This window comes from Salvelinus sp. IW2-2015, unplaced genomic scaffold (assembly GCF_002910315.2).
Source record: "Salvelinus sp. IW2-2015 unplaced genomic scaffold, ASM291031v2 Un_scaffold2976, whole genome shotgun sequence".
Lineage (NCBI taxonomy): Eukaryota > Metazoa > Chordata > Actinopteri > Salmoniformes > Salmonidae > Salvelinus > Salvelinus sp. IW2-2015.
The window spans coordinates 22,941-35,068 of NW_019944271.1; the positions used below are offsets into that span (position 1 = coordinate 22,941).

A 12,128-nucleotide genomic window follows, 5' to 3' on the forward strand; every position below is an offset into this window, starting at 1 on the left:
CACATTTTATCAACATACTCACATACTGTGTTGGAATACCCATACACACCGGTCATATTCAACGGGTGTTGAGCGTTCCTAAATTCATCAGTTATTCTGCGCTCTGGCACATTTAGATGCGTGTGCTCTGAAATCGGATAGCCAGAGCCAATTTACGAAGCAGTCGATTTAACAATGTCCATTGAGAATGCACAATGACTATACCATTTAGCGAAGCTAAGAATGATGTGAATAATCAAGTCAATAACCGTTGGGTAGTTAGATAGCATATAGTTAATATACTGGCAAGTTCAATGTATTAGTAGCCAACTAACGTTAGGTAGCTAGCTAACATATATTACCAGTACATACTGCTGTAATGATATGCTATATGGTTCATAAGGATAGCATAACTAACAAATTGTCAGTACAAATTGTAATGTATAATGTACTGTAACTTATTTGAAAAGTCACTMTTTTTTTTCAACTTTTGCAAAGGGTAAAGTCTACAGAACTTAATCCACTCTATTTATAACTGATTCTAGTTTTGGGGACAGAAAACTCAAATCAAATCTTAAACTGATGAGAACATTTGCAGAATGTCTGCCAAAATCCATCTCGTTCCATCTTCTCCCACTACCCGCCGGTGGGCTTCAACTCACTACCATAAATGCCAGCGGAATGCTAAAGAACATTAGCCAAATCAACAACTGAAAATCAATTAGCTGACGTCGGCACAACACATAGAATCGTAATGGGGTTCGGCACAACACATAGAATCGTAATGGGGTTCGGCACAACACATAGAATCGTAATGGGGTTCGCACAACACATAGAATCGTAATGGGGTTCGGCACAACACATAGAATCGTAATGGGGTTCGGCACAACAGCAGTCCTTGCATAAACTGCATCGTTATTAACAGGTCTGAGATCTTTAACAAAACGCCAATCACCTGAGGCCTTTCGGACGGGAAGAATGGGGGTATTACACGGAGAGTCTGGAGAAGGCACAATATCTTCTCTTTCTATTTCTGTCTTAGCTACCGAAACATGTGGCACCCTCAACTAAATAAATACAACAAAGCCTGTTCTTTAGTCAATTTCACACTCAGAGCGCAAAATTGGGGCCCACTATACATGGACAGTAAGCTCTCTTGGGGATGGTCCCTGTCAGCCAATTCTGTTCATATTATAAATCTCTTGTCAATGGTGAGAAATTCRCGGTGCAATGTAAGCCAGTCTGTAACTGCAAGCAGTTGAGAAAATTTGTCAATAGGGTCATAATGTGACCCATCAATATCCTGTACGTCCTATGCCTAAAACCAATCACATGTAATCCCCAATTTACAGAGAAGATCTCTTCCTGCCAAATTTACAGAAKAAATAATTTGATGTKTTATGCATGTGTTATCAACTTTAACAGGTAGGGGCATCGTGAGCAACTCTTTCATAGCAACTCTTTCACTCCCGAGGCTCCCACAGCGGTGACTGATTCATTTGACATGGGAGGTTTRGACATAGATTTAGAATTTATGACAGACATTGCAGCGCCAGTTTCTACTAGAAAATCGATTGACTCCACAYTGACAAAGAGACGAACCATCGGCTCCTCGTGGGGGTTTTAAAAAATCTTTAAATGCTGTACAAGAGTGTCAACTGTCTCTACCTCACGTCACGTCAGTCCATATGTGGGTTGTAGAGGGTTGTTTTCAGTGGAGGTCTGATTTTCCAACCTCACCCCGCTGCCCTGTTTGGTAGATTCATTTCGACATGTTCTTGCGAAACGTCCCTCCTTTCCGCCGTTGTAACAAGCAAAGTTCCTACCCTGTAGTGGTTGTCGTCCAGCCCGTCCATCATCACTGGCTCTCCCTCCCCTTCTCTACCCCTTCCTCTTCCCCTCTGTCCATCATTTGGAGTAGCTCCCTGAGCCTGCCACTGCTGGCCCCGTCACAGATTTTTTTTAAACAGAGTCAATGTGGGCAGTGTACGGAACAGATTTCCACTGCTCATGGGCTGCCTCCTAGGGGTCTGCTGGTCCCGCAGTTGTATCAGGTCTTGTTGGGGGTAGAGCTGCGGCTGGRGAGACGGCTGAGCAAGTTGCTGTCGGACAACCAGGTCTGGTGCTGGTGCAGTGGATACAGGGGTATAATAGGGGGGTGGAAAGTCATTATCATCATCACCCCTGTTTCTCCTTTTCTTATCTTCCTCCGTCTGTTTCTTCTTCTTACTTTCATTCACCAATATTCCTTTAACTTTCCTGTCTGACTGTCTTTCGGCTTCCCTTTCCCACTTTCTAAACTTACCCCATTCTATTTGACATTTCTTGCCTTCTCTAACTTATTTCTAGATTCTGCTAATAACATTTCACTCAATGCCTTTAAATGGAGAATCTGCTACTTTGTGCCAGAGTGGTACCAGTGGCGATTTTAGCATTTAAATCTTGGTGGGGCAAAGAAAATAAATAATAATAATTGGGATGCATGCCAGCAGAACTGCACAACACAACACTAAACAATACATTAAYTGCACTTTAACGGTGACAAACGGTGCCCACAAACTGTAAGGGCCTACATAGAGCTGTCCTAACAGCAGTCCCAACATCTTACCACTGCTGTATCTGGCTATCAGCGGAGCCTTGTCTAGCAGCGAAACAGTTAATTCAGCCTCATTTACTGCCTTTTCAAAAAACATAGCTGAAATGGCTGACTTGCTTAAACAAATGTGGTTTCCAATTGCGATGTACAAATGATGGCATAATGGGACAACAAGCGGATAAGAGGCAATCCGTAATTTCAATTAAGACACTAATGAGCRAGCTAGGACAGAAGTAGTCTATGTAACTATTTGTTTAGCACTTTTGAAATGTAAAGTGACAGAATTCAGAACATGGGCTGTTCTTRCAGTGTTCTTCCTGTACACCAAGTCAGAACTGTAGGATAAATAAATGGGGCACATAAGCAGACAATGAAAGCTCTTACAAAATTTGATGATTACATTTCTCTAAAACAGGTTATTGGCTACATGTGCACCACCAAGTCAACAGTAAGCGAAATTAAGAGGGGTAAATAGACCAAATTATTAGGGTGAGGCAAATTGGCTACTAACAGCTTACTACACAACATACACAGTATTACTTTCTTAGCTACAGTATACATATCTCCCTGGCATATTACATAATTTCAGCAGCATACAAGACATTTTTAGACTCACCTTGTTGTGCTGTGCTCACTTGAACAGGAAGGTGGCAAGGCCGTCCTTCATGGGCAAATTTTGTCATCAAAGTCTGGCAATCTCTGGATTTATGGTGTTTTCAAGACAACTGGGAACTCTGAAAAAAACATGGTTGAATCATGATGACGTCATTGATCTTCAAGCCGTAGCTCTAGAAAGAGGCCCAAGTTCCCAACTTACAATTCCGAGTTGGATGACCGTTCAACACACATTTCCCAGACGGAGCTCATTTTTTCCGGAATTCCCAGTTGTCTTGAACTCACTGAAGTCAAGCACATATCATGCTTCATTGACAGCATGGCCAATGTTGAACGTTTATTATTTTATACTTGGAAAAGAGACACAATCTCATATTTGGGACCACACAAACCAATCCACTGAATAGCAGGCTAGTGATTGCTTTGCAATGCTTGCAGTTAGCCACTGTCATTGATTCCTTCCAAATCACTCATTGTTGAATTAGCGATTTCCAACTTGTTGTGTAATGTTTTTGTCCAATGGCTAATGAGCACCGATACATTTTATCTATCATTTCTCATCATTAATTCTCTTCATATGACAAGGATTAAAAATTATTTTACAGTCCAATCAAAGCTACTGTAGATATAACGTGATTTGACGTCATTTTATCTGTGGCAAATGACCTTGAGCAAAACAACAGTRTTTAATTAGGAACGTCTTCCTTTCTTATAATTCAAATGAGATCTTTTTTATTTTTTATTATTCTATGTCATTTTTCATTATATACCCACATGGAAGTTATGYAAATTTCCCATGTAGGTTTACATTTATAGCTGGTTTCCAAATATTACCAGTACACTGATTAATACATTTTCTTTWAAAAAMWWTKTTWTTACCTGCAGGAATATATATATTTTTCTATCTCAGGATTGTGCCCTGGGATCACATAACTCGTAACCCTGTCATATCCTCCCATGGTCACTTCTCTGCTTCAACAGAGAAACAACCTCTGTCCCTGACCAGGATACTTCTGCTTCAACAAAAATATCTCATTTGGAGATGTCCATGCTCTTACAGGATCACCCTGCACCCTGTTGAAACAGGTTATGGGGCTGGCAGGATTCCACAAAGATCCACAGGTCTTGTCAGTGGCTCTTCACTAAGAGGCTAGTACAATCAGTCTTCACAAGCAGTTTTAATTCTCAATGTATCTCAATGGCACAGCACACAGGCGAAAGCACAATTAACTAGTATAAAAAGAGTCACAAGCAAAGTGTATACAATACTACAAAGCATGAATATACATTAAGCAAACTCTTAAATTTAGCCTGCGAATGAACACAGTATCAAAACACAAGAATGACCTTACTGGTGGTCTCTAAAACCACACAGCTACCTAACAAATTGAAGTCAAGATAACAGATGGCAAGAAATGCACTGCCATTGTTATGTTCCTAGCCAGTAGGTGGCGACATGCACACTCAATTGTGCGAACAGCAATATATTGTTGAAGAAGAAGGAGATGGCGCATTTAAGCCCTGAACGATGCCTGGCAGGCAGCTCTGTCTCCCAGGCTGCGTGTCGCCCCCAAGACCACAGCCAATCGCATTCAAGGAACATAGCAGCTAACTTGGMTAGTCTTGTGAGCTAGCTAGTTAACTAGGTGGTCTTGCTGCCTATGGTATCTAGGCAGAATCCTGACTTATCAGCCTCTGAAGCTGCWATTGAATCTGATCAGCCACTCACTCTGTAAATGTAAATATTATCCACAAAACATGAACTGTCTCTTATAATTATACACAAATCAGTTATGCAAGCTAACAACCAGCACAGATAACAAGCTAGTTTGCTAACAAGACTACATAGCTAACTAGTTAGCTCGTTTGCTTACAAGACTAGCCGAGTTAGCTACAGTGTTAATTGCATGCGATTTGCTGTGTTCTTGGGGGCGGCACGCAGCGTAGGAGACAGAACTGCCTGTCGGGCATCGTTCAGGGCTTAAATGCCCACGAGCATGGGTGTGTAGGGCAGGCTAAACATCCCAGAATACAAAGAAAGAGGCACCATGGCCGAAATATCTCTGTATCTCACCAACGTGAATGTGTCTTTGGGCCAAACGATGGACGTAGAGAAGGTAGGCTCGGCAGGTCAAGATTATGAAAAGTGTTTATTATCGGCCCTTTATAATTGGTGTTTTCAGACCAGCTAGCTAGCGTTAGCTARTTAACGTTACTACAATTCAGTGCATCTATGTTTTCGTGCCTGTCATCGTCTCATGCGGACGCTTAAAACGTAGGCCATACTACGGGTAGGCCTATGTCAAATTCGGACATTGATGCACATAGAAATGGTTGATTATCTAATTGTGTGTAAGCAGCAGCCTGTCATCAACAAGCTGTGTGTGTGTGTGTGTGTGTGTGTGTGTGTGTGTGTGTGTGTGTGTGTGTCCCAGAGCCCCAGCACAGGGAAGGACTTTGAGAGTGTCGAGCTGGGAGACCTGGAGAAGGGGGATCAGAAAGAAGAGAAAGCCCCACGAAGGATCATCCATTTCTCTAGCGGAGAAACCATGGAAGAGTACAGTACAGACGAGGAGGAGGGGGAGGACAAGGAACCAGAGAAGAAGGACCTACTGTCCCCCCCTGTCGATGCGGTGAGGGTGTGTAGTGTGTTAAATAGAAGTGTGTGTGCGTGTTTTTAGTTTGTGTGTATTTTACTGAAATGTACGATTAACGTCTGTACTTCCTATAATATGTGTTCCAAAACTGTGTGTCAGAACAAGCTGACCTGGGGCCCGTACTTCTGGTTCCATATGTGGAGAGCAGCTACCTCCACTGTTTCAGGTGGGTGCCTGACATGAGACAATATGTATTATAAAYCTCTAGGGTTGATGGCCTTCTCCTGCCGTACATTACCTTGATACTGCCTTGAATACTATGCTGTTGGTAAAACTCCAGAATGTGTTTTTCAGCTTGTGACTACCTCGGGGAGAGGATGGCCTCSCTCTTTGGAATCACATCGGCCAAATACCAGTACGCCATCGACGAGTATTACAGGATGAGGAAGGAGGTATGTACACAACAAGCAGATGAGGGCCATCACTAAGAGGGCTTACGTCTAGAAAGTGATTTCTAAAGTATATAGAATTATAGAAGGGCATAGATGCTTTGCATGTGTCTATRAGAGTGTTGTAGTAGTAACAGTAACCTAATCCCCAGTCAACTGCTACCGCATATAGAGCCTGGAAACACTTCAACAAGTGGGAATTGAAAGGGTGGGAGAGAGAGCCYGCTGCAGCTRTATTAGATGGGACTTTGAAAAATGCAGAAAAAAATGTAAATGAAAAGTAATGTTCTATCACAGYGACCACGTTATTTTTGGGAAGCCAAATTGATTGAGTTCAGGCATATAAAGTTTATATGTGTAAATTATTTCTAAAATGCATACTATTTCCCAAACTCACTTTCTTGTTTAGCCTAAATCACTTGCACTGCTCGCACTTGGAAATCCAGAGGGGTGTTTTTAAGGGTAATGCTGGATGGTGATAGACTGCGAGCTCAGCCAATTAAAACCAGCGGTTGTTTCTTCCAATCCTGCYATAGACTTCCAGTCAAGTCCCATTCCAAGGCACTTGGAAATCAGACGTCTCGACAGAGAGGGCCGGATGGTGGGCGCGATTACAGTAGTCTCATTATTTCTATGAGCACTACAGTAACTTCTATTGAAAAGTTTGTGGTCATACGCACATCCTTAAAAACATAGGTGCTGGGCTAATAAAGAATACTATTAAARAACAAGAAGGCCCGCACATTCTTTAAGCTCTCAATTCACTGCTTTATTGACTACGTTTCAAGCTGAAACAGATCTTCGYCAGGTCAAAAACACTCCAGTAACTTCCTCTACGACAGTGGTATTCAAAGTTGGTGTTGCCACCCAGGGGAATTGCAATGGGGTAAAAAAAGAAATCTTATGTGGGTAGGGGCTAAAATTTAAGTGTACAGATTATTGTATGGGGACAATATACAGCACATTTGAAAAGTATTCAGACCCCTTGACTTTTTCCACATTTTGTTACTTTACAGCCTTATTCTAAAATGGATTAAATATGTTTTTTTTACCTTATCAAACTACACACAATACCCCATAATGACAAAAAAAGTATTCAGACCCTTTACTCAGTACTTTGTTGAAGCACCTTTGGCRGTGATTACAACCTCGAGTCTTCTTGGGTATGATGCTACAAGCTTGGCACACCTGTATTTGGAGAGTTTCTCCCATTCTTCTCTGCAGATCCTCTCAAGCTCTGTCAGGTTGAATGTGGAGCATCGCTGGACAGCTATTTTCTGGTCTCTCCAGAGATGTTCTCTCGGGTTCAAGTCCGGGCTCTGGCTGGGCCACTCAAGGACATTCAGACACTTGTCCCAAAGCCACTCCTGCGTTGTCTTGGCTGTGTGCTTAGGGTCGTTGTCCTGTTGGAAGGTGAACCTTCACCTCAGTTTGAGGTCCTGAGTGCTCTGGAGTAGGTTTTCATCGAGGATCTCTGTACTTTGCTCTGTTCATCATTCCCTCGATCCTGACTAGTCTCCCAGTCCCTGCTGCTGAAAAACATCCCCACAGCATGATGATGCTGCCACCACCATGCTTYACCGTAGGGATGGTGCCAGGTTTCCTCTTGGCATTGAAACCTGATTGGTGGAGTGCTACAGATATGGTTGTCCTTCTGGAAAGTTCTCCCATCTCGACAGAGAAACTCTGGAGCTCTGTCAGAGTGACCATCGGGTTCTTGGTCACCTCCCTGACCAAGGCCCTTCTCCCCCGATTGCTCAGTTTGGCYGGGTGGCCAGCTATAGGAAGAGTCTTGGTGGTTCTAAACTTCTTCCATTTAAGAATGCAGGAGGCCACTGTTTTTGGACTTTCAATGCTGCAGACATTTTTTGGTACCCTTCCCCAGATCTGTGCCTCGACACAATCTTGTCTCGGAGYTCTACAAACAATTCCTTYGAAAAGAAATGGGGGTCCCCGCTGAAAAAGTTTGAATACCACTGCTCTGCGAGTATTACAGGATGAGGTAAGAGGTAGGCCTCTATACAGTTGTTTAAATCAGTATGAGATTACTAGTCTCACGTTGATCACACCACATCTGCCGGGGTTTAGGTTATGAGATCACTAATACGGAGCCACATTCACTTGAAATGGATGCCTAAAGGGCATTGATGGTTCACATGTTTGTGTTTATGAGCATTCCATTAACAACTTCTTGTCTTTTCTTCACAGAAGGAGGAGGAAGATGAGGACAACCGGTTATCRGAGGAGGCGGAGCAATACTTTGTCGAGAATCAGGACGAGGAGATCCATGGACCAATGACGGATCAGCCAGAGGGAACCGCTACCACCCCCCACTCCACGGACACCTATCAGGTTGAGAAAGAGGCCAAGGCCACGCCTACTGCCATCAGGGTCCCAGCCATTGTCACGACAACAACCTAACTGACTTCTGGAGAGATGATTATGTGTTGTCCATATTTGTTTTGTTTTAATTTGTCAAGGAGGTGGAGGCGCTCTGTGGTCTGTCTCTCTGATAGTGCTGAACGATTAACCGAAATTTCGTGTGCACATTGCACAGTTTCTCTAGAGATAAATCAGATCCAGACTGAACTGTGCGATGTAGTACGGCGTTGTAGTTTCCAACAGGCCAATATTCTACATAGTTTAGCGTGTAAAACGTGGTAATTAACTATAATACCCATAATCCATTTCGCATCTGCTAGTCCGGTCTGTTTCTTTTACTGCTTCTACAGAAGCGAGAAGAATGCGAGATTGTGAGGTGATATAGAGAGCAGCTGTTGCCTCGCGAGGTATCTCTACCTGAAAATACATGATCTAAGTGATWGATATTGGTAGAAATCACTTGGTATTCAGCCGTCAAACGTATGCCTTATTTACTTTTTAAGAACAACTTAAATAGTGATTTTGTCAGGCAGCAGCTCTATAGATATGATGACTTGGAATTGAATATAAATTAATCAAATAAAACAAATGTAATATACACAACTGAAATATTTGAATAAAGTAATGTGAATAAATGATGGTTAATAAGTGATGGGCAGTCACTACCATCATGGGACTTTTATTAATAGTTTTATTCTGTGTTACAGCATTCAACCCACATAATGCATATTGCATTTTATGTTTGCAAAAATTATTGAAACCGAAATTGAAAACCATGATTATTTTTTAAATATCGAACCGAAACAGAACCGACCTGTAAAAACACTAATCGCTCAGCACTACTCTCTGAGCTCACATTTGGTTGTGGATATGAAGGAGCCATCTATAAACCTGGGAGTCAGACCTGCTACTGCTTTAGCCCACGCCTCTGTCATGCCATTAATACCAGACTACAAAGAACTATGACAACAAACAGCAAAGGACAATGACAGAGTAGCGACAAAGAAGTTTGTTTGAATCGGTTGAAGCAGAAGCTGATCCGACTACCAGGGCTAGCCTTCAGTGGGCAGTGCAGTGCCACTGCCCTTTCTGTAATCCTATAGTACAGGCACAGTGTGGTACGGTAGTAGTACTGTGTCGTTTAACTATGTGTCTCCAGTGGCCTTACCCCTAACTGGAGGCTGGTCCTAACATTCCAACCTTGTGTCTATCTATCTGGTGCCTCTGAAGGGCTGTGTTTTTTTTTTGCCTAAATCACAGAGCCAAGTAGTAGCCTAAACCTTAATGCACTCGAACACAGGAAGCCTTCCTCCTTTATACACTACTACTAGCATTTCACTCACTTGTTTTAATTTAGACAACATTTGTTTAAATAATTGGTTGAGCACTGACCTAAACATGGTGTGTTGTTTCTCTGTGTAGCATTACTGGCTTGTGGTCACTTGGTGACTTGTAATTTGGAACATCTTTTCAGGCTATTGGTGTAGCTGAGATTTTGTAAAGGGAGTATAATCTATGTCATATTTGTTTTTACTAGTCCATTGGCCTAATGCACAGTTGCCCTTGTTGTAAAGGAACTTATGTTAAACATTCTTTTGATATTCACATATTTATTATTATTTTTGTATTTTCTGAGCACTTTTTTACAACCTACTTTATGTAACAACACCTTGATAAACTGTTAATAAATATACTTAACTATGCTTTAACTACAGTATTTGCTCATCTCTCTGTCATGTTGGCCAGTCAGCTAGGATCCGTGGTGGATTCTCTCTGGCTCRTGTGGTGGTACTGTGTCTGTGAGTGAGTGACACGTGATTGTCTTTTGTCTTTATTGGTTAACAAAGACTTCTGTGTCCTTTTCTAGAACTGCTTGAGGTGACATTCTGTTGGCTAACCTCCCAATGCAGCCAATCCCAGGTCAGGTCAGTGTGGGCTTCTCTCTCTAGTCCAGAATGACCTACAGCTATGACCTCTCTGTCAACATTAAGAGAGAGCTAGAAAACCATACACCGTGACCTGCTGATCTCCATTCACTTACCATAGAACATATAGTGTCTCATAGGAGAATGTAGGAGTGATTTCTCTATGGATTATAATAGCCAAAAGTAACYGTATATTTACTTTATACACCATATTGGCAATTCAGCCATTTTAGGCTAAGCTTATTCATACTTTGTTATGGCACTGTAGTTCTGGGTGGTTGTACCATGGTGAGACAGACAGTTCATCGTTACTCAGCRTTGCGTAGCGTATGGGGGTCTGTGCCGTGAAAGCATCCAGCCAAACTACACAAGGACAGCCTTATACTGCAAACAAACCCTCAGTCATCCCACTGTCCAGTCAGCACGGCCGGACACAGTGACACTCACGAACAGTTCACTACGGCAACAAAGAAGCTATAGACAGACAGAGTGGCACTCATACACCAGACTGAGACTGGCAGTGGATCATGATGTATTTTGGGGTTTAGATGATATGTTAGAGTAACAGCTCTGTAACTATTGGGTGACCAACYGAGACTGGCTATACACTGTCATTCCACTAGATTCTAGAAATCCAATCAAGTTACCAAAGACTGGCAATACACAAATATTCCACTAGAGGGTGCTATTGTACAATTATAAAGGAGGCTGAGGGGTTACTGTGAGACAACAATAGAGGTCGCCATCTTGTAGTTCTAAAAACCAGAAATGAGTGGTTTGTTCAGCCATTGCTATGGGGGTAATGAATGGGGAAAGAATGGGGTTTTGGGATAAACGCCGAAAATAAGGTCTGAGGTTAACACGGGTTTAGGATAATATCAGTCAGTTAACGTGACCTCTGAATTATGAAGCCTTTATGTGCTTCATGTGCTTGTTTTGATTACACAAATACTTCACAATTCACAAAAAGTGATAGCTGAGGAAGATTATCTTTTAGAACAATACGTATAAAATATTCTAAGCCTGTTGGAAGTCTTTTGTCAGTTGGAAGTCTGTTTGGTTTGTCAGTTGTGTGTGAAGAGAAGAGAAGATCCTCTTATTCCCTGGCCTGAGCTTGGCAGACATTGATAAACACAGCAGTCATCTGGGACAGTGTATGTGATAATGTGTGTGATTAAGGAGGGGAAATCCATATTAACGCCACAATGCCATTTCTTGTGTGTGTACGTGTGTGTTTGCATGCATGCGTCAAATATTTGCTTATACTTTATATCTCAAATATTTACATATATCTCAGTCTGGGAACAACACGTGTATCTTCCTCATTTCACTCATCCAGCCATTGTACCTTAGCCTGGTCCCACTGTATGGCATGACAACTCCAGTATAAAGGAGTTGGCTGCAGCACATAGAGTACTATAGGACCAGACGAATGGTRCCTGGCTGGTTGAGTCTGTCAGACAAGGCCTGACGACTTTGCTAAAGCGGAAACACACAGTCGCCCAGGTTCTAGCTCTCATAGCTGATGTAACTACATCCTCTAGTTCCAGATGGCACAGTAATCACTAGAGCAGACTCTTTAATA

At 42.2% G+C, this 12,128-nt stretch overlaps 1 protein-coding gene across 2 annotated transcripts; it reads left to right on the forward strand.

The window, feature by feature from the left end:
- Window positions 1-5,137: 5,137 nt before the first annotated feature.
- Window positions 5,138-10,327, forward strand: LOC112075086 (protein FAM177A1). 2 transcript variants are annotated; one of them, XM_024142126.2, is made up of 5 exons: window positions 5,138-5,307; window positions 5,626-5,823; window positions 5,947-6,013; window positions 6,142-6,239; window positions 8,445-10,327. In XM_024142126.2, exons 1-5 carry the CDS (start codon window positions 5,239-5,241, stop codon window positions 8,655-8,657), a joined length of 645 nt encoding a protein of 214 aa, XP_023997894.1. In that variant the 5' UTR covers window positions 5,138-5,238; the 3' UTR covers window positions 8,658-10,327. The 2 variants fall into 2 exon arrangements, with proteins under 2 accessions (XP_023997894.1, XP_023997893.1); XM_024142125.2 differs by having other exon boundaries at window positions 5,144-5,307; window positions 5,626-5,829.
- Window positions 10,328-12,128: the final 1,801 nt, after the last annotated feature.